This window comes from Capricornis sumatraensis, chromosome 13, assembly GCF_032405125.1.
Source record: "Capricornis sumatraensis isolate serow.1 chromosome 13, serow.2, whole genome shotgun sequence".
NCBI lineage: Eukaryota > Metazoa > Chordata > Mammalia > Artiodactyla > Bovidae > Capricornis > Capricornis sumatraensis.
Genome location: NC_091081.1, coordinates 62187695 through 62211381, shown reverse-complemented (window position 1 = coordinate 62211381; position 23687 = coordinate 62187695). Strand labels below are relative to the sequence as shown.

The 23687-nt window shown below is 38.4% G+C and overlaps 1 protein-coding gene across 1 annotated transcript in view; it reads left to right on the top strand.

The window, feature by feature from the left end:
• Window positions 1-23687, top strand: part of MAP3K5 (mitogen-activated protein kinase kinase kinase 5) — a 228083-nt gene that overhangs the window by 48298 nt on the left and 156098 nt on the right. Inside the window, exon 2 of the mRNA XM_068985123.1 lies at window positions 15373-15512. Coding sequence (XP_068841224.1) covers window positions 15373-15512 — 140 coding nt within the window. The remainder of the gene's footprint in view (window positions 1-15372; window positions 15513-23687) is intronic.

The window sequence follows — 23687 nt, the reverse complement described above, 5'->3', positions numbered from 1 at the left end:
ATTCTGTGTCTTCATCTTAGTGTGGCTGGCCTTTGAGCTGTACTGACAGCTCTTCTTTTCAGTGACATTTTTTTTATCATCCCACAAATCTGTTGCATTAAAACAAACCAACCATAACTTTCCTAGAGAGTAAGTGAACTCCTGAGACTGACAGATTTAACTTTGTTTTTATTGTTCAATCGCTCAGTCGTGTCTGACTCTTTGCAACCCCATGGACTGCAGCACACCAGGCTTCTCTTCCTTCACTATCTCCCGGAGTTTGTTCCAGCTCATGTCCATCGAGTCAATGATGCCATCCAACCATCTCATCCTCTGTCTTAGCCTTAGTGAGAAGGAAAAAAAAAGGACCCAGACTATTCCATGACAGTCAGTTAAGGTCAACCACCTAATCTCACAGCAATAAAAGGATTATTTAACAATGAATAGTTTCAGTTCTGCTCCTTCTCTCTAGTAAATTGTTTTAAAGAAAACCCAAAATGAATTGTTGTATGTGCTGTAATGGAATGTCGGCATGTAAGCTGCAGAGTGAAATCATTACTGGCAGTATCTTATTTACACATCTGTTGTGTGAAGAGAATTAGATACTCTTAGAGGAAGAACAAAGTATATTTGAATTGAAATAGTGCACATTTTGGCTAGATGCTGATTCCTTATTAGGTGTTGGGAGTGACTTTGACAGTGTACAAAGAAAGCAACAGTTTGACATCATTTAGAGACATTCTAGAAGAATCCAAAATCAGGGAGATTTCCATTTGTGTGCACTTTAAGAATCTGGAGCCCCATGGAGCTCCTGGGCACTCACCCAGTTTTCTTAGATCCAGTTGGGTTTATGTGTACAAGACACGATAGCCTTATATGCAAGAAGGAAAAACCTTCTCAAACTGGCTGGCTTACTGGGCTGAGTCACTACTTCTGCCAAACAAGTACTGTGTAAGCTAAGCTGCTTTCATCTTACTGCCTATGTTCTTTCTACAGCAGGAACAGTACAGTGTTTATTGATTGCAATTAAATTTCTTTTTGCTGAGGAATAACACTCTTTGATGGGCTTCCCTGGGGGTCCAGAAAGTAAAGAATCTGTCTGCAGTGCAGGAGACTGGAGTTTGATCCCCAGGTTGGGACGATCCTCTGGAGAAGGGAATGGCAACCCACTCCAGTATTCTTACCTGGAGAATTCTATGGACAGAGAAGCCTGGTGGGCTACAGTTCATGGGGTCTCAGAGTCGGACATGACTTAATGACTAACATTTTTTCACATATTTGTTAAAAAAGAAGAAAATACATATGTACAAATATATATGAATACATATGTCAATGAACATATGTATGTACTTACAAAAGTGAAAGTGAAGTCACTCAGTCATGTCCGACTCTTTGTGACCCCATGGGCTATAGCCTACCAGGCTCCTCCTTCCATGGGATTTTCCAGGCAAGAGTACTGGAGTGGGTTGCCATTTCCTTCTCCAGGGGATCTTTAATATTTTTAGCTGGAGAATTCCTTGGACAGAGTAGCCTGGTGGACTATAGTCCCATCAGGTAGCAAAGAGTCAGACATGGCTTAGTGACTAACACTTTTTCACATATTTGTTAAAAAAAGAAAAAAACTGCATATGTAAAAATATGTATGAATACATACTATCAGTGTGCATATGTATGTACATATATACACATGTAAAAACATATTTAAAAGTACATATATAAAGAATACATATGTAAAATGCACATGTAAAAATACATATGGATACATATGTAAAAAAAGAAAATGCATACATTAGCAGTTAACTTTTTTTTTTCTTCTTGCAATATAGGATTAAATTACCATGCTCCTACCAGAGGCCCTTATCATACCTAAAATAATTTCTTAATATCATCAACTATCCTGTCAGTTGTCAAATTGTCTCCTATGTGTCGTGATTTTTTTAAGATTCATTTTAGTTAGAATCCAAATAAGGTCCCCTTGTTGCAATTGATAATATCCCTTAAGTCTCTTTCAGTATCTAATTTTTCCCTCCATCACTCTGCCCCACCTCCTGTAATGTTTCTGTTGAGGAAACCAGGTCGTTCTCCCTGTGGAATTCTCCACAGTCTGAATTCTGTTGATTGCCTGCCTGCGTTGCCCTGCTTCAGTCACCGTTGTTGATGACGCGGATCTAGCACACATATCCTACGGCCGTTGCCCTCCGCAGAGTGAGACAAGCCTCCTCTGAATCAGAACAGCCTCAAACGCGAATGCCATCGCCACAGTCATTTTTGCTTTAGAACCACGTAAGGTAATATTCAGGTGTTCTTTGGACGCTCTTGTCTCTGTGTGAAAAAGTCATAAAGGTATAAAATAATTAAGGAAGAGGATGTCACTCAGGATGCATATCTGTGAGGAACACTCAGATTTTTTTCAAAACTGATCATAAATGGACTCTTGTAAAGTTACACAACTTAATGCCAGTGCCAATTAATCTGATGGGCAAGGATGACCCTTGTAAGAGTCTTACAGTGACAGAGGGCAATGCTGTGTGCTTGGGAACTTCCCTGAAGCATAAATGCAGACAGCTATGAAGATTTAATTAGAATTAAATATGAGAGACCTAAAAACAATGACATGTACTGAAACCACCATAAAAACTAAATTCCAAAAAAAGGCTGTTCACATTTTTCAGCCTGTAATGAAAACAGATGGATTACTTCAGGACTGAAATTTAGTACCTACAATGAGTTTATAGAGATCTAAATTTGTGATTATAGACCATTAAACCCAATATAGCTTCAGGAAATAGAATAATTTCAAGGAGAAAAATAGTTTTCAGTGGTGACATAGACATTTTAACCATCAAAGCAGCCTCGTTTTACATTTCTGCTTATAAGATGGCATACGGCCTGTCACATCAATAACCTTAGATTTAATTTGACTCATACTTTTCTTATATAGCATACTCTTTATGGATCATTGGCCAACTCGCTTGTTATTGCTGTAACATTAAAAAATAAATTCTTGACTTATAAACTGGACCCTTTTTTAACTTGGAGAGTTAATACTTTTTGATGTAGCACCTATTTGTATTTCTTTAATAAAATGGGCTTCCCTAGTGGCTCAGCTGGTAAAGAATCCACCTGCAATGCAGGAAACCTGGGTTTGATCCCTGGGTTGGAAAGAAACCCTGGAGATGGGAACGGCTACCCACTCCAGTATTCTGGCCTGGAGAATTCCATGGACTATACAGTCCATGGTGTCGCAAAGAGTCGGACACAACTGAGTGACTTTCACTTAATAAGCAAAATTATGTAGGTTATTGACATACCTGTGAGCAGGAAGTATCATTTGATAAAGTCTTTGCCACTCATCAAAGATAAAAATTGTGACTTTTCTACTTTCCTTGGTCTGTGCACTGATAGTGAAAGATTCGCTTCAAGACTGAATGGAGTTAGAGTACTTGCAGGGCTGCCTTAGTAACACTTCCTTTCCAGGTGGCTCAGTGGTAAAGAATCCACCTGCCAGTGCAGGGGATGCAGTAGGTATAGGTTCGATCCCTGGGTGGGGACGATCCCCTGGAGAAGGAAATGGCAACCCACTCCCGTACTCTTGCTGGGAAAATCCCGTGGACAGAGCAGGCTGGCTGGCTACAGTCCATGCAGTTGCAAAGGAATTGGACACAACTGACTGAGCACATGACGAATGACTTAGTAACAGTTCCAAACCACCATCAAAATATTGTGTGTTTGAAATTCCTCTTTAATAGGAAGGAAGGATTCTTCATTAGGCCAGTCTTCCTTGTGACCAAGAATATGCATTTGTAAGACTGAGATTTTAATGTCTGGTTAAGATTTTTGTCTATAGCTAGTGAGCAGAGGGCTTCCCTGGTGGTTCAGATGGTAAAGAATCTGCCTGCAATACAGGAGACCTGAGTTTGATTCCTGGGTCAGGAATCCCCTGGAAGAGGCCAGGGCAACCCTCTCCAGTATTCTTGCATGGAGAATCCCATGGTTAGAGGAGTCTGGTGGGCTACAGTCCATAGGGTCGCAGAGTTGGACACGACTGAAGTGACTTTGCACACACACATGCACAGTAAGCAGGTTCAAATTGAACTCTATTCGTTGGCATCCCTCTTTTCATCCAATACTCCTTTACTACATTTTAGGCAGTAGATAGTAAGCAAAGAAATAGAATTTTTTGGTTCTTATAATGCTTGGGTTCACATCCTGCTCCTTAGCTGTAATAGCATTCTTACTATCACAAGTGACAAAAATTCCTCCCAAAAAAGAAATGTACTGGAGCCCTGACTTTGGAGAGCAGAGGTAGTGCTGCCTCCTGGCATGTTACACGAGCTGTCCACAGGGTGCAGGCTTGTTCTTGCTGTCCCTAGATGGTCTGTCTTCTCTGTTGGCCACCAGCACCCCAGCTCTATCCTAAAAGAGCTATCACCTAAGTTGAAACATCACAGTATTCTTCCTTCTACTTTATCATTTCTCAGCCTTTGTTTTATATCACTTCCCTTTTTCTTGTTTTTACAGTTATCCCTCCTTCTTTCCAAGGTTGACTTTTCCCCTTCATCTTTGATCCCCTCCCATCTGTCTTATCCAAGAATATAGAGGCAGTCTCCACTAATTAGCTCCCCTCTTTAAAATCTGAACCTTTCTACTAATGTTCAAGTGCACCATCCTAAAACTAAACACCTTTAGCTTTCAGATCCCCTTCAGTGGTTGTCTGATGTCTAGGTTTCTTTATTGAATGTAAAAATCCCTCCTGTAGACCTTCGTGAGTGTTAATCCTCTTCGTTGCTGGAGAATGTCTGTGCTTATTCCCAACATTTCCTCAGCTTTTACTCAGCACCTTTCGTTCTCGTCTTACTCAGCACCTCTCACCTTTCCCATCCTGTGGCTTCTTTATAATTCCTGTGGTGGGCTGAAAAATGACCTCACCCCTATGCTCTAACGTCTGTGTCAAAATGAAACTGGTGACTGCTGCTTTATTTGGAAAATTTGATTGCAGATGTGATTAAGGGTTTTGAGATGAGATGACCCTGGCTTATCTGGATAGGCCATGAATGCCATCACATGGGCTCTCATGAGGGAGAGAAGCGGGGCAATCGACACCGCAGGCACACGCAGCACAAGGCAAGGAATGCGCAAAATTCTAGGTTGCGAAAGAGGCAAGAAACACTTTCTGCCCTGGAGCCTCTGAGGAAGCCTGACCTTGATTCTGCTGACACTCTGAGTTTGAACGTTCAGCCTCCGGAAATGTGAAAGAATAAATTTCTGTTATTCTTAAGGGACTGAGTTTGTGGTAATTTGTTAAGATCGCTGCTGTTACTGCCGCTGCTGTCGCTTCAGTCGTGTCCGACTCTGTGTGACCCCATAGACGGCCTCTTTGTACATTCTCGATAAAATTGTTATTGACCAAAGTGAACGTGCCTGAGTAAACAAGACTTAGATCAAGAAGGAGACTCTGATCAGCTCTCCAGCAGACCCACTTTCAGCCTTTGCCCCTACCAAAGAATTCACTATTTTGAATTACCACATTTGTGAACCTAATATGAACCGCATCAAGAAGAATAAACCTCTCTCTTTTGTATCTGGATTCTTTCTTCTAATAATCAGTGAGGTTCATCCATGTTGTCATATGTGGTTATAGATTTTTAAATTGTCATTGCTGTGTAGTATTCATTGTCTATATAGAGCACACATTATTTTTTCTACTGTTGATGGTTTACCAATACTGCTGTTATGAATATTGATTATGGATCTTTTGGTGAACATCTATTTGTGTTTCTGTTGGGTATATAATGAGGAACGGATTTCCTGAGTCGAAGATGCCTTGTCATTTCTTTCTGTACTAAGATGACAATCTCATCTACAATTCTACTTTAACTCTGCCTCATCATTCTCTTAAAATCTCTGTCTGATTCTCATCTTTGTGCTTAGATATAAAATGACAGGTATCAGTTACACACACACATACAAACACAATGTTTAGGGTGTTCCAACTTAACGATAAGTTACTGCCAGGAAAGTGGCTCTTCCTCTTGGCATTTGTTGTGTTAATAATGTCAAATCATTAGTCTTAAACATTCAAGTTTGAAACAGAATCATTTTTAATTCCTTCTTTGATTATCCTGCGTCCATCAAATCTCGAGAGCTTCCCTTTCACTATGATTGCCCACCGTGTTCTGTCTACATCAGTTTGGAGGTACACTGTCCCTTGAATGACTCCTTAACTTGTCTCCCACCTTCTAGTCTCTTTTGATACTCATCCATCTACAAATTCTAGGTTTATCCTTACAAACTTTGATCCTGCTGCACCACTTCTCAAAACTCATGGGCATGGATGGATCACCATTGATTATAAAAATCAAGTCAGAATTCCTTATGTTGACTTTCTATGCCTCATAATTTGATTTCAGCATCATTTCTGTGAGTAATTATTTACCTGAAGTTTCACCAGATGGTATTGAGTTACCTATTCACATTGTCTTCAATAACATTTTTATGATAAATTGCTCAAAAGGCTTCCGATGAATGTTTCCTATAGCGGCTCCATATAATGGCCGTGTATTAAGAGTTTCCTGTGCCTGGTGTACACATAACCCACACAACAGCTTTGTGTGGTAAATACTTGTGTTATTATCCTCAATTTACAGTTAAGGACACCAAAGCTTGGAGAATTTAAGGTGTCTAATGTTATCCAGCCAGAAACCTATTCAGGATTCAGACACTGGAAATCACGACTCAGCCTGCTTGCGTTTTGCATATTCATGACTCCTCTTAAGGCCATGGGAGATGAGGAGGCTTCCCTTCCAGCTTTCAGCTCTGTGGTGTGCTTTTCTGAGGCAGCATCTCCTCCTAACAGAGAGCTGTGATTCTAGGTCCCGCCAGTCTGCAGATGGGTGCTTTTCCCCCTCACATTCTCTGAAGCTGGCCTGTCATGAACTGAGCTCTGGCAGCTATTGCCTGGGCAAGGGAACTTTAGTTCTTACACCACCAATTTGGTTTGGTTCTGCTCCCTCCTTCTTTTCTTGTTTCTCTTCTCCTCCTTCCTCCCTTTCTTTCTCTCCTGTTTCTTTCTTCCTCTGCAGGCTTCTTTCTCTCTTTCCCTCTCCTTGTCCCCTCCTGCCCTCCCTGCCCTTCCTTTGGTAGGTGCCACGATTCTCAGCATTTTTGAAAGATCAATCTCTGGAAGTGCACAGGGTCCCTCAGATCACTTACTTTGCAGGCTTCACTTTTCAGGTTCAAATAACCCACGATACCTCAGTATAATAATCAAATAAGCAAATTAGTGCTGGAGTGGGGAGATCATGTATACATTTGCTTGAGCAATATATGAATGATTCATGTTTGAATCACTAAATATATATTTATTGTAGTTTAGGGATGAGGAAATTGTGGGCCGAAATCTATTGTTGATACAGATATGTATCATTATACACTGTAGAGTTAACCAAACACCATACAAGAAAATAAAAGGATGCTGATGAAACTAAATGTGTAGTAATTTATAACAGGAATTTCCAAACCATAACCCATTCAAAACAACAATGACGATGGATTATTCTTCTATCCTGCCTGAAAATCTCAACAGTTTCAGTTGTACAGAAGGAGTTTTGCAATCTCTCAACATTGTATCCCTACTAGACTTTAGAAAACTAACTTAGAACTTTCAGGAGACTCTACTGGGGCACTACTTTTAGGCTCTGAGTAACATTTTAGTAATTTTCATGTTGTAGATCACTTGCAGGTAGCCCTTATTCATTCATGAAAGAAAAACCTGTGGAATGCAGATTATGGTTCCCTGAAGAATTAGGAAGGGATGATCCCTTGGGGGTTAGTGTCTGCTCTTTAGAGACTCTCTCTTGGTTCACCCACTGAGGACCCTATTGGGATTGATGGAGGTGTTTTTTGTGTCAGCTGTGCCAAGTCTTAGTTGTGGCACATGAAATTGTTTAGCTGTGGCACATGGGATCTAGTTCCCTGACCAGGGATCGAACCCTGGCCCCTTGCATTGAGAGAATGGAGTCTTAGCCATTGGACCACCAGGGAAGTCCTCGACTTAGTTTTCTGTTGCAATTTTCTGAATTTCTCAACCAAGCCCGGTACTCTTCCTTTCCTTGGCTTCCTCCATAATGCCTTTGATGTGCCGGGGCTGCAGTTTTTCATCTGCACTTTGAGGTACTCCACTTTCTGACTCCATTAACAGCTGATGCCTCACCCACATAGATTTCTGTCATCCGTCTCACCAAGGAAACTTTTATATAATAGATACTCAGGACATTTCTTTAATTAAATTGGAATTAATGGATCACTGCAGGGATGAATCCATCATGATTGGATGGGTAGTTCTGTGTGATAACTTGGGAAGTTTCCAGTAATTATGGAATGTTAGAGCACCTTGTAGACTATAGAATAAGCTGAATCACTACTGGGCTCTTGATTTTTCATCAGTCATCCTGAGGCCAAGGAAAATAACTGAATAGATAAAAAGTAAACATTAATGTCTTTCCTTCAGTGCTGCGTTTTACAAGCAGAGGCAGCTCTTGTGAGATATTTAACTAACAGATATGGTATTATCATGGAAAAATTGAATAAAAAAAGTAACAAAGACTATGAACCACTTCCATTTGCTGACTGAAATGCAATTAGGCACAACAGTTTTATGTGATTGTCCTAGAAATTTATTATGCTTTAATAAACTCCTGGCAGACCTAATTAGATGCTCCATTTAGCATTAATTGAATTGGAACAAGGAAAGAAACTACACCTCATGTAAAGTTGTAAGAGGCACATTTTTAAATGACTGACTTAGCCTTAAATTTTGAAATGTGAAATGTGGCAGTTTTACTCACAATATTATCATAGAAACTCAATTAGACAATTATTAAGTGCATTTACTCATGAAATATACTACAAGAGTATATGCATCAGTCTCCAGATCTATTTTTTGCTTTCCATTCATGTCCTGATCTTTGGAACCTTCATATCCCATAAATGTAGTATGTGGCTCATTTAAGAGTTAAGGGCATGGATTTTCCAGCCAGATTGCTTGGTTTTGAATCATGGTGCTAGCATTTTCAGACTGATTTGGGGCCGATTGTTTTTATCTTCTCTACCTCAATGTCCTGAAACAATAACATTACCTACCACCAAAGGGGGATTATGAAGATTAAGTAATTTAGTACTTGAAAAGCATATGATGTCTGACACATGTAATTACTAAATATGTGTTTGTAAAATAAAATGGATAAATTGTACCTCATATAAGTGGGTCTCAGGAATTGTGGAGTATCAAGTGTTTGTTATTTTGGTCACCTGATGCGGAGAGCTGACTCATTGGAGAAGATCTTGATGCTGGGAAAGATTGAAGGCAGGAGAAGGGGATGACAGAGGATGAGATGGTTGGATGGCATTGTTGACTAAATACACATGAATTTGAGCAAACTCTGGGAGATACTGAAGGACAGGGAATCCTGGCGTACTGCAGTCCATGGGGTTGCAAAGAGTTGGGTATGACTTAGTGACTGAACAACAGCGAGGTGTTTGTGTAGTTTGTTAGAATTATATCATCTTGTGCATTTTTAGCATGTCTTAGGATGATTTCATGAGGAAGATAATTTTCACCTGTTTATTTTATTACTTTTGAGAAGATATGCATCAGAGTCAGAAGGAAGCCATAATAAGATATGTTCTTTAATTAGATAATGAAATATTATCGTGTAAAAAATGCTGTGTAAGTGGAAGGCATAGCCACTATAACAAGGCAAAACAAAAAACAACTAACAAGAAAACAAAAACCATGAAAGACATACAGATCGGAAAGGAAGAAAAAAAAACACGTCTAGTTACAGATGATATAATGGTCCATGTAGAAAATCCCAAAACACATGCCCCCCCCCCAAATGTTTCTTGAACTAATAAGTTAATTTAGTAAAGTCTCAGGATACAAGGTCAGTATACAAAAATCTGCTATTGTTTTATATACTACAATGAACAATTGGGATTTGAAATTTTAAAAAGAGTACATCTATAATAGTACCCCAAAATGAAACATTTAGGTATAATTTAACAAAGTATTTATAGGAACTGTCTATTGAAAATTACAAAATATTGATGAACAAAATCAAAGACTTGAATAAGTGGAGAGGTATGCCCAGGCATGCATTGGAACACTCAGTGCTGTTAAGATGTTAGTTCTCTCTGAAATGACCCATAGTCATCGCGAGTGGATGCTCCTTCTCTTCAGCTGTGTCTGACTCTTTGCAACCTGATGGACTGTAGCCCACAGGCTCCTGTGTCCATGGGATTCTCCAGACAAGAATACTGGTGCAGGTTGCCATGCCCACTCCAGGGGATCTTCCCAACCCAGGGCTCGAACCCAAGTCTCTTATGTCTCCTGCGTTGTCAGGCAGGTTCTTTACCTGGGAAGCCCTGTAGTCATCATGCTACTACTGCTGCTAAGTCGCTTCAGTCGTGTCCGAGTCTGTGCGACCCCAGAGACGGCAGCCCACCAGGCTCCGCCGTCCCTGGGATTCTCCAGGCAAGAACACTGGAGTGGGTTGCCATTTCCTTCTCCAATGCATGAAAGTGAAAAGTGAAAGTGAAGTCGCTCAGTCGTGTCGACTCTTAGCGACCCCATGGACTGCAGCCCACCAGGCTCCTGCATCCATGGGATTTTCCAGGCAGGAGTACTGGAGTGGGGTGCCATTTAATCCTAGTCAGAATTCTGGGAGAAATTTTTGCAGCTATCAGTGGATAGCTTTTAACTATCAATGGATTCTAAAATCTATGTAGGAAAGAAAATAGAAGGACTAAAATAGCTACAACAATTTTGAAACCAGAAGAGTGGGAGAACTCACACTGCTTGATTCTAGTGAAGAAGTGAAGTGAAGTCGCTCAGTCGTGTCCGACTCTTTGAGACCCCATGGACTGCAGCCTACCAGGCTCCTCCATCCATGGGATTCTCCAGGCAAGAATACTGGAGTGGGTTACCATTTCCTTCTCCAGAGGATCTTCCCGACCCAGGGATCAAACCCGGGTCTCCCACATTGGAGGCAGATGCTTTAACCTCTGAGCCACCAGGGAAGCCCACCATAAAGCTACCACAGACAAAACAGTGTATATAGCACAGGCGGTCCCCGGCTTGCAATGGTTCAGTTTATGATTTTTTTTGCTTTGATGGCGCAAAAATGATACCCATTCAGTAGAACCCATACTTTGAATTTTGAATTATGATCTTTTCCCAGCTTAGTGATACATTCTCAGTTGTGATGCTGGGCAGAGAGCCAAAGCTCTCAGTCAGCCAGGCAATCAGGAGGAGAAACAACCGATACACTGACAACCATTCTGTACCCATACAGCATTCCATTTTCACTTTCAGTACACTATTTGATAAATTATATGAGATATTCAGAACTTTAATATAAAATAGGCTTTGCATTAGATAATTTTGCCCAACTATAGGCTAGTATAAGTGTTCTGAGCACATTGAAGGCAGGCTGGGCTAAACTATGATGTTTGGTAGGTTAAGTGTATTAAATGTATTTAAATTTACAGTATTTTCAACTTACAATGGGTTTTTCTGGACATAACCTCATTGTAAATTGAGAAACATCTGTATTCACAAAAAGTAAATACATAGATCAATGGAATAGAATAGAACATCCAAAAAATTTTGGAAGAGAACATCAAAATAGATCGTAAGCTTCAATGTAAGGTATAAAAGGTATAGCACTTTCAGTAGAAAACATAAGAGAAAACTTTTGTGACTTGGGTTAGGCAAAGATTTTTTTCAGATACCACACCTAAAGCACAATCCATATTAGAAAAAATCGGTAAATTGGGCTTAAAGTTAAAATTTTCCTATCTCCTAAAGACACTTAACAGAATGAAAAGGCAGGTCACAAACAGGGAAAAAGTATTTGTAAATCACATATCTGGCAAAGGAAAAATATCAATATAAAAACAGACAAAACTCACATTAAGAAAACAAACTCAACAATAAAAAGGGGAGGGAGGCACGTGCTTTGAACATGTTACCAAAGAAGATGAAAGAGTGAATATTATGCTATGGAAATTTTTAAAATATATTAAGAAAAAAATACAAATACATTAGAACAAATCACTTGATTGAATTTGAAGTAGGAAGAATGCCTTCCTCTGTTATCATACTGTCTTATGGTATTTTAAAATTACTACACAAACAAGCATTTTTAATGTTGTATATTGCATCCCACATGGGTCTGTTCCTGTTTCCGTGTTCAGATCTAATGAATATACTTTAGTCTACTTGTACCATTTATTTTACATGTCTCATTTCTCTCTTAATCTGAAAGCCTTCTGCAGTATTTCTACTTTATTTTAGCAACAAATTCCACAAATCAGTTCTCTGGAAAGAACCCATTTCCCCCACTATTGTCACTACTTAGTATTTTTCTTTGCTATCTCTCCTTTGTTTTCTCATCAGCAGCTGTTTTATTTCGTTTCTCTCAGCCATACTGTATGCTGTCTCTTGATTTTAACGCGTGTGGCTGACTGTGAGTGGCTGACATCTGTGGGAGGAGGAAGCCGAGTGGGTGCCTCAGGCAGATGGGCCATGTGGGTGGGATGCAGTGACTCATTTTTTTCATGTGTTGATTTTTGTTGTAGAAATGTTAAGGACCCCAGAAGAAAACTCTCTTGTTTCTATTAGAGAGCCTTGAAGTCATGGCTAGCCTTGAAAAGTATCTTTTGAAGCTCCTTTGACTTTCCCTCCCCTTTTATAACCTCACTAAATCTTCTGGGTCTTTAGCTTTCATTTGACCTGATTTATTTCTCCTTCACAGAATGTAGACTCTAATTTCATATTCATTAGATAAGGCCGGCTGTATCAAACAACCTCTTGAGGGTCTGTGTTCCTTTTATAAGAGGGTTGCACTTTGGTTGCACGCAGGTCTTCAATGTTCTTTTTATATTTTGGTGGGTTCCTAAATTACAAAAGTAATCAGTGTTCATAATAGACATTGTACAAGATATAGAAAGCATAAAGAGGAAAAGATAAGGCATAATTCCATTACACAATTGTTATCACAGTTTATATTTTGCTGTACAACTTTCCAAAACTTTTTTATTTGTGTACATCTATACATATAGAATATACATAATAATCAATTGATGATAATATATACATTATGTTTTAATGTGTATGGTATACATTATAATGTATATATTTTACTTTTTTCCTAAATATAGTGTGTGTGTATGTATGGTCATTTTTCTAATAATGTATATTTTGGCGTTTTTCCATTGTTACTGCAAAAATAATATTTCAGTGGATATACTTACAAGTAAATCTGCCACATGTATAGAAATTTTCTCAGGATAAATTCTTAGGAATGGAATTATTGAGTCAAAGAATATGCATAATTTTAAGGACTCAAGATCTCCTAAAGAGTTTACACTTCCCCATAGCATGTAAGAATACCATTTCTCTGCATCTTCATTGGGTATTTTGAAATATCTTTGGCCCCTTGATAGGAAAAAAACTTTGTATTGGTTTAGTGTTCATTTATTAGGAGTGAGATATAGAATAGTTTTATATGTGATGTTGCCATTTTAGTTACACTTTTGTGATTTTAGCTGCCTATGTCCACAGCCTAATTTTCTACAATGTAATGTTTTATGGTTGCCTATTTATTTTAAATTGACCAATAAAAGATAAATTGATGCTTTTGAACTGTGGTGTTGGAGAAGACTCTTGAGCGTCCCTTGGACTGCAAGGAGATCCAACCAGCCCATCCTAAAGGAGATCAGTCCTGAGTGTTTATTGGAAGGACTGATGTTGAAGCTGAAACTTCAATACTTTGGCCACCTTATGCGAAAAGCTGACTCATTTGAAAAAACCCTGATGCTGGGAAAGATTGAAGGTGGGAGGAGAAGGGGACAACAGAGGATGAGATGGTTGGATGGCATCACTGACTCAATACAGATGAGTTTGGGTAAACTCCGGGAATTGGTGATGGACAGGGTGGCCTGGTGTGCTGCAGTCCATGAGGTCGCAAATAGTTGGACATGACTGAGCGACTGAACTGAACTGAACTGATAAAGAGATAAGAGATAACAATAAATATATTAACTTTTCATCTATTACATATTACACATATTTTAAACAAATTAGTATCACTTGTTAAATTTGTTATATGTTAATATTTTTATTTTAATTTTGAGTAGGATCTATTTATTATATTTTCCAGAAGCTTATTATGATTTTAAAGGAAGCTGTTGGTTTTCATAATTTTGCACCTTGACATCTTGTTAAATTGTATTAATACTTATAATAGTTGTTTAATTGATTCTATTGTGGTTTTTTGGTTGGTAATCGTAACATCTGCAAGTAATGATAATTATTTTATAGAATTATATGTCCATACTTCATTAAATCTTATTGCATCAGTTAGGATTTTCAGATAGTGTACTGGTAGTAATAGTTGACAGCCTCGTCTTTTTCCTGATTTTCATGGGAATACCTATAAGTACAAAGCTGTTATGAAATATATATTATTTTTCAATTTAAAGATGTGCCCTTAAATTTTCAGTTTGCAGTTATTTTTAATGAAAAGTGGATTCTGAATTTTACATAAAGTACTAAGGACATCTTTAGGAACACTGATGAGTTTTTTTCCACTGAGCCATCCTTGCATTCCCCAAATAAATTTTAAATCCATGATCTAGTGTTCTTATACTATATAGTGCTTGATACATTTTACGCATTTTTCTTTCTTGTTTCTGTCTGTATATATACATGAATTTGAAACTAATCTGAATTTTATTTTTGTGACACAGTCAAATTTTGGTACCAAGTTTATTTTACCTTGGTGTTAGTCATCTGTGAAGTCTGGAAGAACTTGTATCTATAGTTGTATTCTCTCTCTTAGTCATAATTTCTATACCTTTGCTTCCTCTTTTTCTTGATTATACTTGCTAAGGACTTGCTAGATATTTGTTATAAAATTCAGCTCTGGATTGAGTCATAATTTTACCTGTTTGCTTCTTAAAATTTCATTTTACATTTATAACTTACTACTGTTTCCCATGGATCTACTTCTGGAAACTTAGTTAACTTGTTTTCAGTTTTAAAATTTAACAGAGTGCATTAGCCCCACTTTCCACCATTGCAGACTCTCCTTAGTTTCCAGTAATTACATGATCCTTTTCTTTAAAAAAAAACAAACACAAAAATGCAGTTTTGCTGCAGTTTGTAAAACCACTTCCGATAGAACTGCTAATTTAAAATTCAGTGGTAAATGGAGAGGGAAAATCCCTATCATTTCCTCTTTGAATACTAAGTTATTGAAACAAAAAAGTGCTTACTGAGCATTATTTAGGTGTCATCATTTGGGGGACTTTGTTTTCTATTTGCAGATATCGCCGTGGTGGAGATGAGCGATGCCTTCCGACAACCATCCTTATTTTACCACCTGGGAGTGAGAGAAAGTTTCAGCATGGCCAACAACATCATCCTCTACTGTGATACTAATTCAGACTCTCTGCAGTCACTGAAGGTACTTTACTTGTTTACTAAATATTTGCTTTAGGCCCCAGAGTTTAGGGATACCTCTCCATCATCCAGAAAAAAAAATCAAGTAGCATATGTTTGTGGAAGGATGTTATTGTCAGTCAAACAATTATGCAACAGTGACTAGTTACATTGTGAGGTTTATCTGGAATTCAGTGTGGAAATTTGCTGATACACAGTTAGGGGGAAGACTTAGTGTTGAGTTCTGAGCTCCAGTTGGAATTGCAGCTGAGGAGATGGTTGTGAACAGGAAGTTGCCACTGCACACACTGGAGAAAGAAGAGGGTACCTAACGTGTGGTCAGCCCTCATGCTGTGTCACCACTGGGAGTTTCCTTGGGCACACCTATCACCTACTAGAAGTATGCTATCTACTGGAAGTTCTCTGAGTACAAATTCTCTATCACCAGAAAATTGCCATCTTCTGTCACTGGAATATGATTTCAGTTAAAGTGGGAAGAGGAAGAAGAAAAACGTACCATATTTGTCTACAAAATTCAACATGTCTCACGGCATTCTCTCCATGATAGGAACTTAATGATAGGAGGGTATTTTCTCCGTTCAAGAAGATTGCCTAAAATGCTTTTGCAATGCCAAATGATTTTACACTGTATGATTCTTTGAAAAGCATCTAACAGTTCAGTATGTAACTCATGCCGAATCTCATAATCAATCATTTCCTTTGTGAAACTTCCATCTAGCTCTTTGGCTTTTTCTCATTCATCACTTCAGGTTACCAAATCCAAGCCAACCTTGGTAAAATACAATAAAAATTAATTCAAAAACACCCAGCCTTGGGATGTGGAGTCCTGAAACCCAGAACCACACTTCTAATCACTCTAGATCTCTAACCCCAAGGCTATGGCTTTTCCTGTGGTCATGTATAGATGTGAGAGTTGGACTGTGAAGAAGGCTGAGAGCCAAAGAATTGATGCTTTTAAACTGTAGTGTTGGAGAAGACTCTTGAGAGTCCCTTGGACTGCAAGGAAATCCAACCAGTCCATCCTAAAGGAGATCAGTCCTGGGTGTTCATTGGAAGGACTGATGTTGAAGCTGAAACTCCAATACTTCAGCCACCTGATGTGAAGAGCTGACTCATTGAAAAAGACCCTGATGTTGGGAAAGATTGAGGGCAAGAGGAGAAGGGGACAACAGAGGATGAGATGGTTGGATGGCATCACTGACTCAATAGACATGGGTTTGGGTGAACTCGGGGAGTTGGTGATGGACAGGCCTGGCGTGCTGCTGTTCATGAGGTTACAAAGAGTTGGAAAAACAAAGACTGAGCGACTGAACTGAACTGAACTGAAACCTATCAGCAAGTTGATGAAGAGGTTATTTTATTCTTTCTATTCTATTTTCTTTGCAGTAAGTTCATTTTAAGCAGGCAGTGTTGTGTCGGACATTTTTCACTCTACAGTATTTTTATTCTTGTCCTACTGGTATCTGGTGATTTAATTTTATGCCCATTCTTTCCTAGGGAAAATTTTTTTAAAATTACATCTGAGAGAAAGAGATAAAGCTAATCTTATCAGAACTTTGTGTGGGGCAAATAAACTGATTTATTTAATTGCTTTCAGCCAGCCTTTGTATAAAAGTGTTATTGGTATTTGAATAAAATAGTTCTTTAAAGAGGCTTGTCTAACTAAAATATGCTCATTTCTTGTGTACAATACATAATTGCTGTTTGCTATTGAGCACTTACTATGTGCTAGGTACTAAGCCCTTTTGTTATTGTATTGCTGTTCAGTTGCTAAGTCAGGTTCAATTTTTTGTGACCCCATGGACTGCAGCATGCCAGGCTTCCCTGTCCTTTACCATCTCCCAGAGTTGGCTCAAACTCATGTCCATTGAGTCAGTGATGACATTCAACCATCTCATCCTCTTCTGCCCTCTTCTCCTTTTACATTCAGTCTTACCCAGCATCACGGTCTTTTCCAATGAGTCAGTTCTCAACAGGTGGCCAAAGTATTGGCGTTTCATCTTCAGAATCAGTCCCCCAGGATTGATTTCCTTTACAATCGACTGGTTTGATCTTGCTATCCAAGGGACTTAGGTGTCTTCTCCAGCACCAAAATGCAAAAGCATCAGTTCTTCAGTGGTTACCCTTCTTTATGGTCCAACTCTCACATCCATATATGACTACTGGAAAACCATAGCTTTGACTAGATGGACCTTTGTCAGCAAAGTGATGTCTTTGCTTTTTAATATGCTGTCTAGGCGTATCATAGCTTTCCTTCCAAGGAGCAAGCGTCTTTTAATTTCATGGCTGCAGTCACCATCTGCAGTGATTTTGGAGCCCAAGAAAATAAAATCTGTCACTGCTTCCACTTTTTTCCCTTCTATAAGTCATGAAGTTCCATTAATCATGGAACTGGATTAATTCTTAAAACATCACTTTGAGGTATATGCATGTGTGCACTAAGTCACTTCATCATATCTGACTCGGTGCAACCCTATGTACTATAGCCCACCAGACTCCTCTGTCCATGGGATTCTCCAGGCAAGAATACTGGAGTGGGTTGCCATGCTCTCCTCCAGGGAATCTCCCTGACCCGGGGATTGAACCTGCGTCTCCTGAGTTTTGAGGTGTATATACCATCACCAAATTATAGGATTGCAAACTGAGATTCTGACAAATTCAATCATTTGCCCAAGGTGATGTAGAAAATTTGGGTCCAGGTCTGCCTGAGTCCAAAGTCTGGCCCCCTTGACCACTAAACTTGACTCCAGTTACTTCTGGTTAGAAGGATAGCAGACAGTCCTAAGTGTGTTCATTTAGAAGAACCCATCAACCATATGTCCTGAGTTGTTTCATGAAACATCCATCCCTTCTTTTGTCTTCCTCCTTCCATTAAATGTAAGCTTTTGTTATTTTCTTATTTAGTTTGTACCTGGCCCAAGTATCTGGTTGCAAAATACAAAGTTCTAGGGTAGAAAGTGTTTTCCTTCAGTCTAACAACCTCCTCTGAGCCCTGGAAGTTCCTTGGGTTCTGCTACTGAGGAAGGTCTGTGTGTGTGTGTGTGTTTGTATTTTTAATTTTTAAAAGTTATTTCTGTTGCAGGTAGTTATAAGTGAAATTGTTATCCCTACCATCTAGCAACAGAAAGGAAAGCTGCTGTGAAATAAGCAAAATAAGAGATATTTATAAATAATATATTATATATGGATTAGGTAAACAAGATAAAAATGAAGTATCTCCCTATTTTCACAGGGCAAGACAGAATGAAAATGCTATTCTTGTTGCATATCTAGCTTCACTCAAATTGGTTCTTTGGACATCTAGAAAGTATACTACCAGTTTTATTTTCATCTACTGTTCTTTGTTGAAAAGAACTGTTTCTCTTTGGCGGCAAATTCTTAGGGAGAAATCACAGGAAAGTTTTTTTCTTTAAAGTTTAAGCTCCTAATAGATAGGAACCATACAAGTACTTAAAATCTATGTCTCAGTATTCAAATGAAAGGCTATTTAGACTCTAATCAGATCATATATTTGCAATAGAATTTGTATCAGTTTTAAATTACAAGTACTCTCTCACTGTAGTAAGAATGAAATAATTTTTTTCAAAAAGAAGATCATCATTCCCCTTTGAGAAAGGGAAGTTGATAGATATTGTTTCCTTAGCAAATAGGAAAAACTTTATTTAAAGTAATAACACAATTTTCTTTAAATAGATAACATGAAAACATCTTATGTGCCTATTAATGTGACTCTGCTGAGATTTACGTTTGTTTGAAAATCAGAAACTGCTGCAACAATTGTTTTCTGATTTATTTGGTACACTATAGAAATGATCAGATCTTCATTTGGGGTCTCTCAATAAGTGGGACTGTAGGTCTGGAACCATTGGCTGATGGGCTGTGGGACAAATAAGATGGAATCCATCTGTCACCAGAAAGAGCTTGGGAGAAATGGATGGCTGTTGTGTAGAGTGAGGAAGTTGTTTTAATGAACCATTTCTTCTCTTATCAGAAATTCCTTTATAAATTCTTTTCCTGTTTAAGTTGTTACATAATATTGAGCAGAAAAAGAATAGATATGTATAATTGAATCACTTTGCTGCACACCTGAAACTATCACAACATTGCTAATCAACTGTACTCCAGTATAAAATAGAAAGTTAAAAAATAAATGAAGACAAAAACAAAAAGAGATTCCTTTATAACAACACCTCTCAGCTATAAATCTTGACTCCTTCTCCTTCTCCCTTATTTAGCTCCCTCTCTTTTCCCTAGGTCACTCCCCACTCACTTTTAAATAATGCTTCATATAAAAGCAAAGCAAAACAAAACAAGGAAATGTCATTCACATTATCAGATAGTCAACAATTAAAGGCCCTTATTATACCAATGGCAGGGCTGTGAAGTGTGGGAAGTGTATGCATTGCTGGTAGAAGAGTGTGTTGGCGTTACCTTTTGAAGATCAATTTGGCAATAGCTTATAATATCAACTGAGTTTATCACCAAGAGTCAGCAGTTCTGATTCTAGATGTGTGCTGTTAAAAAAAAAAAAAAATCTTTGGCTTGCATATGGAGATATAATGAAGAAAGTGTATGTTAACTTTGTTTGTGATAATCCCTCCCCCAGAGAAATTGGTAAATATCCATCAACAGAAGAATGAATATGAATACTTTCTGGTATAGTCATTTAATGGAATATTTATAGTTCCACTGATATTTCTTCTGCCCAGATTAGTAGTCTCAACTAATCTCTTTCTCTTTTAAAAAATATTTTTTGAAAGTAGACCTTAAAAGTTCTTATAAGATAAAACACTTTTGTAAGTATATAGTGACAGATGTTAAGTACATGTATTGAAATGATTATTTTGCAGTGTATACAAATATCAAACCATTGTATGGCCCACCTGAAACTAATATATGTCAGTTATGCATCATAAAAATTTTTTAAATAAAGTAATAAAAAATTTTAAATAAAGGCATGTTGGGATACACAAGGAAATTATTCAAAATAGATTCCTCTAAAATTTCATTTTAAATTTACTTTTGAAAGTTATGGAAGGAAGATTTTCTTTCTCTGTTTGTTATTTACATTTAACTCTTTCAAATATGTAGATTGTGATAGTTTTCTTAAAATGCACTGATCTTTAATGTTAAGTTCTGAGTCTTTTATTTTTTGAGAAAAATAAAGATCATTTCTGTTTAAAGAAGTCTTTAGCCTGCACAAGGTGATATAATCAAGAAAGCTTATGTTACCATTGTTTGTGGTAATCCTCCCATCACAGAAATAGGTAAATATCCATCAACAGAAGAATGAATATAAATACTTTCTGGTTTAGTCATTTAATGGAATGTTTAGAGCACTTAAAATTGAATTAACTAGAGCTTTCTGTACCACTATTAGTATAGCTCAAAAACAATGTTAAGAGAAAAAACAAAGTATAGAAGCATGAGTACAGTATGATGCCATCTCTACAAAATGTAATCATGTGCAAGACAATGCTCTTTATACATTTATGTAATAAAATGATAAAGTGTATATGAGAATTATGAATAAATTATGAGTACTTCTTTAAAGAACAGGTGGAATAGAATTAAGGAGTCTTCAACTATATATGCATTGCATTTCTAAATCTGGATGCTATATCCATGGGTATGTGAAAAATTTTGTTAATTTTTTAAACTGAAGTATAATCAACTTACAATTAACCTGTATTAATTTCAGGTGTATAACATAGTAATGATCACCACAAGTCTAGCTACCATCTGTCTCTATACACAGTACATTACAGTGTCATTGACCATATTATTTCCCATATTGTTGTTCCGTCACTAAGTCGTGTCTTACTGTTTGTGACCCCATGGACTGCAGCATGCTGAGCTTCCCTGGCCTTCACTATCACTCAGAGTTTGCTCAAACTCACGTCCACTGAGTCGGTGATGCCGTCCAACCATCTCATCCTCTGTGCTCCCCACTTCTCCTGCCCTCAGTCTTTCCCAGCGTCAGGGTCTTTTTCAATGAGTTGACTCCTTGCATCAGGTGGTCAAAGTACTTTATTCCTGTTATTCCCTATGCTATATACTATATCCACATGACTTACTTATATTATAACTGGAAGCTTGTACCACTTTATCCCCTCCACCAATTTTCCTTATCTTCACACATCCCTCCCCTTTAGCAACTATACTCTGTTCTATATATCTATGAGTCTATTTCTATTTTGTTTTGTTTGCCCCTTTTGTTTGTTAATTCTACATATAAGTGACATCATATGGAGGTTCTCTTTCTCTGACTGTTTCACTCAGCATAAGTATTCTCTAGTTCCATTTATGTTGTTGCAAATGGCATGATTTCATTCTTTCTATGGCTGAGTAGTATTCCTGTGTGTGTTTTTGTGTGTGTGCGTAGCACATCTTCTTTATCTATTCATCTGTTGATAGATATGTAGGTTACTTATATATCTTGCCTACTGTAAACAGTGCTGCAGTGAATCAGTGCAGTTCAGTCGCTCAGTCATGTCTGACTCTTTGCGACCCCATGAAACGCAGCACGCCAGGCCTCCCTGTCCATCACCAACTCCTGGAGTTCACTCAACCTCACGTCCATCAAGTCGGTGATGCCATCCAGCCATCTCATCCTCTATCGTCCCCTTCTCCTCCTGCCCCCAATCCCTCCCAGCATCAGAGTCTTTTCCAATGAGTCAACTCTGTGCATGAGGTGGCCAAAGTACTGGAGTTTCAGCTTTAGCATCAGTCCTTCCAAAGAACACCCAGGACTGATCTCCTTTACAATGGACTGGTTGGATCTCCCTGCAGTCCAAGGGACTCTCAAGAGTCTTCTCCAACACCACAGTTCAAAAGCATCAATTCTTCGGTACTCAGCTTTCTTCACAGTCCAACTCTCACATCCATACGTGACTACTGGAAAAACCACAGCTTTGACTAGATGGACCTTTGTTGCCAAAGTAATGTCTCTGCTTTTCAACATGCTATATAGGTTGGTCATAACTTTCTTCCAAGGAGTAAGCGTCTTTTAATTTCATGGCTGCAGTCACCATCTGCAGTGATTTTGGAGCCCCCCAAAATAAAGTCTGAAACTGTTTCCACTGTTTCCCCATCTATTTCCCATGAAGTGATGGGACCAGATGCCATGATCTTCGTTTTCTGAATGTTGAGCTCTAAGCCAACTTTTTCACTCTCCTCTTTCACTTTCATCAAGAGGCTTTTTAGTTCTTCTTTATTTTCTGCCATAAGGGTAGTGTCATCTGCATATCTGAAGTTATTGATATTTCTCCCAGAAATCTTGATTCCAGCTTGTGCTTCTTCCAGCCCAGCGTTTCTATGATGTACTCTGCATAGAAGTTAAATAAGCAGGGTGACAGTATACAGCCTTGACGTACTCCTTTTCCTATTTGGAACCAGTCTGTTGTTCCATGTCTAGTTCTAACTGTTGCTTCCTGACCTGCATACAGGTTTCTCAAGAGGCAGGTCAGGGGGTCTGGTATTCCCATCTCTTTCAGAATTTTCCACAGTTTATTGTGATCCACACAGTCAAAGGCTTTGGCATAGTCAATAAAGCAGAAATAGATGTTTTCTGGAACTCTTGCTTTTTCAATGATCCAGCGGATGTTGGCAATTTGATCTCTGGTTCCTCTGCCTTTTTTAAAAACAGCTTGAACATCAGGAAGTTCACAGTTCACGTATTGCTGAAGCCTGGCTTGGAGAATTTTGAGCATTACTTTACTGGCGTGTGAAATGAGTGCAATTGTGCGATAGTTTGAGCATTCTTTGGCATTGCCTTTCTTCTGGATTGGAATGAAAACTGACCTATTCCTGTCCTGTGGCCCCTGCTGAGTTTTCCAAATTTGCTGGCATGTTGAGTGCAGCACTTTCACAGCATCATCTTTCAGGATTTGAAATAGCTTAACTGGAATTCCATCACCTCCACTAGCTTTGTTCGTAGTGATGCTTTCTCAGGCCCACTTGACTTCACATTCCAGGATGTCTGGCTCTAGGTGAGTGATCACACCATCATGATTATCCAGGTCTTGAAGATCTTTTTTGTACAGTTCTTCTGTGTAATCTTGCCACCTCTTCTTAATATCTTCTGCTTCTGTTAGGTCCATATCATTTCTGTCCTTTATCAAGCCCATCTTTGCATGAAATGTTCCCTTGGTATCTCTAATTTTCTTGAGGAGATCTC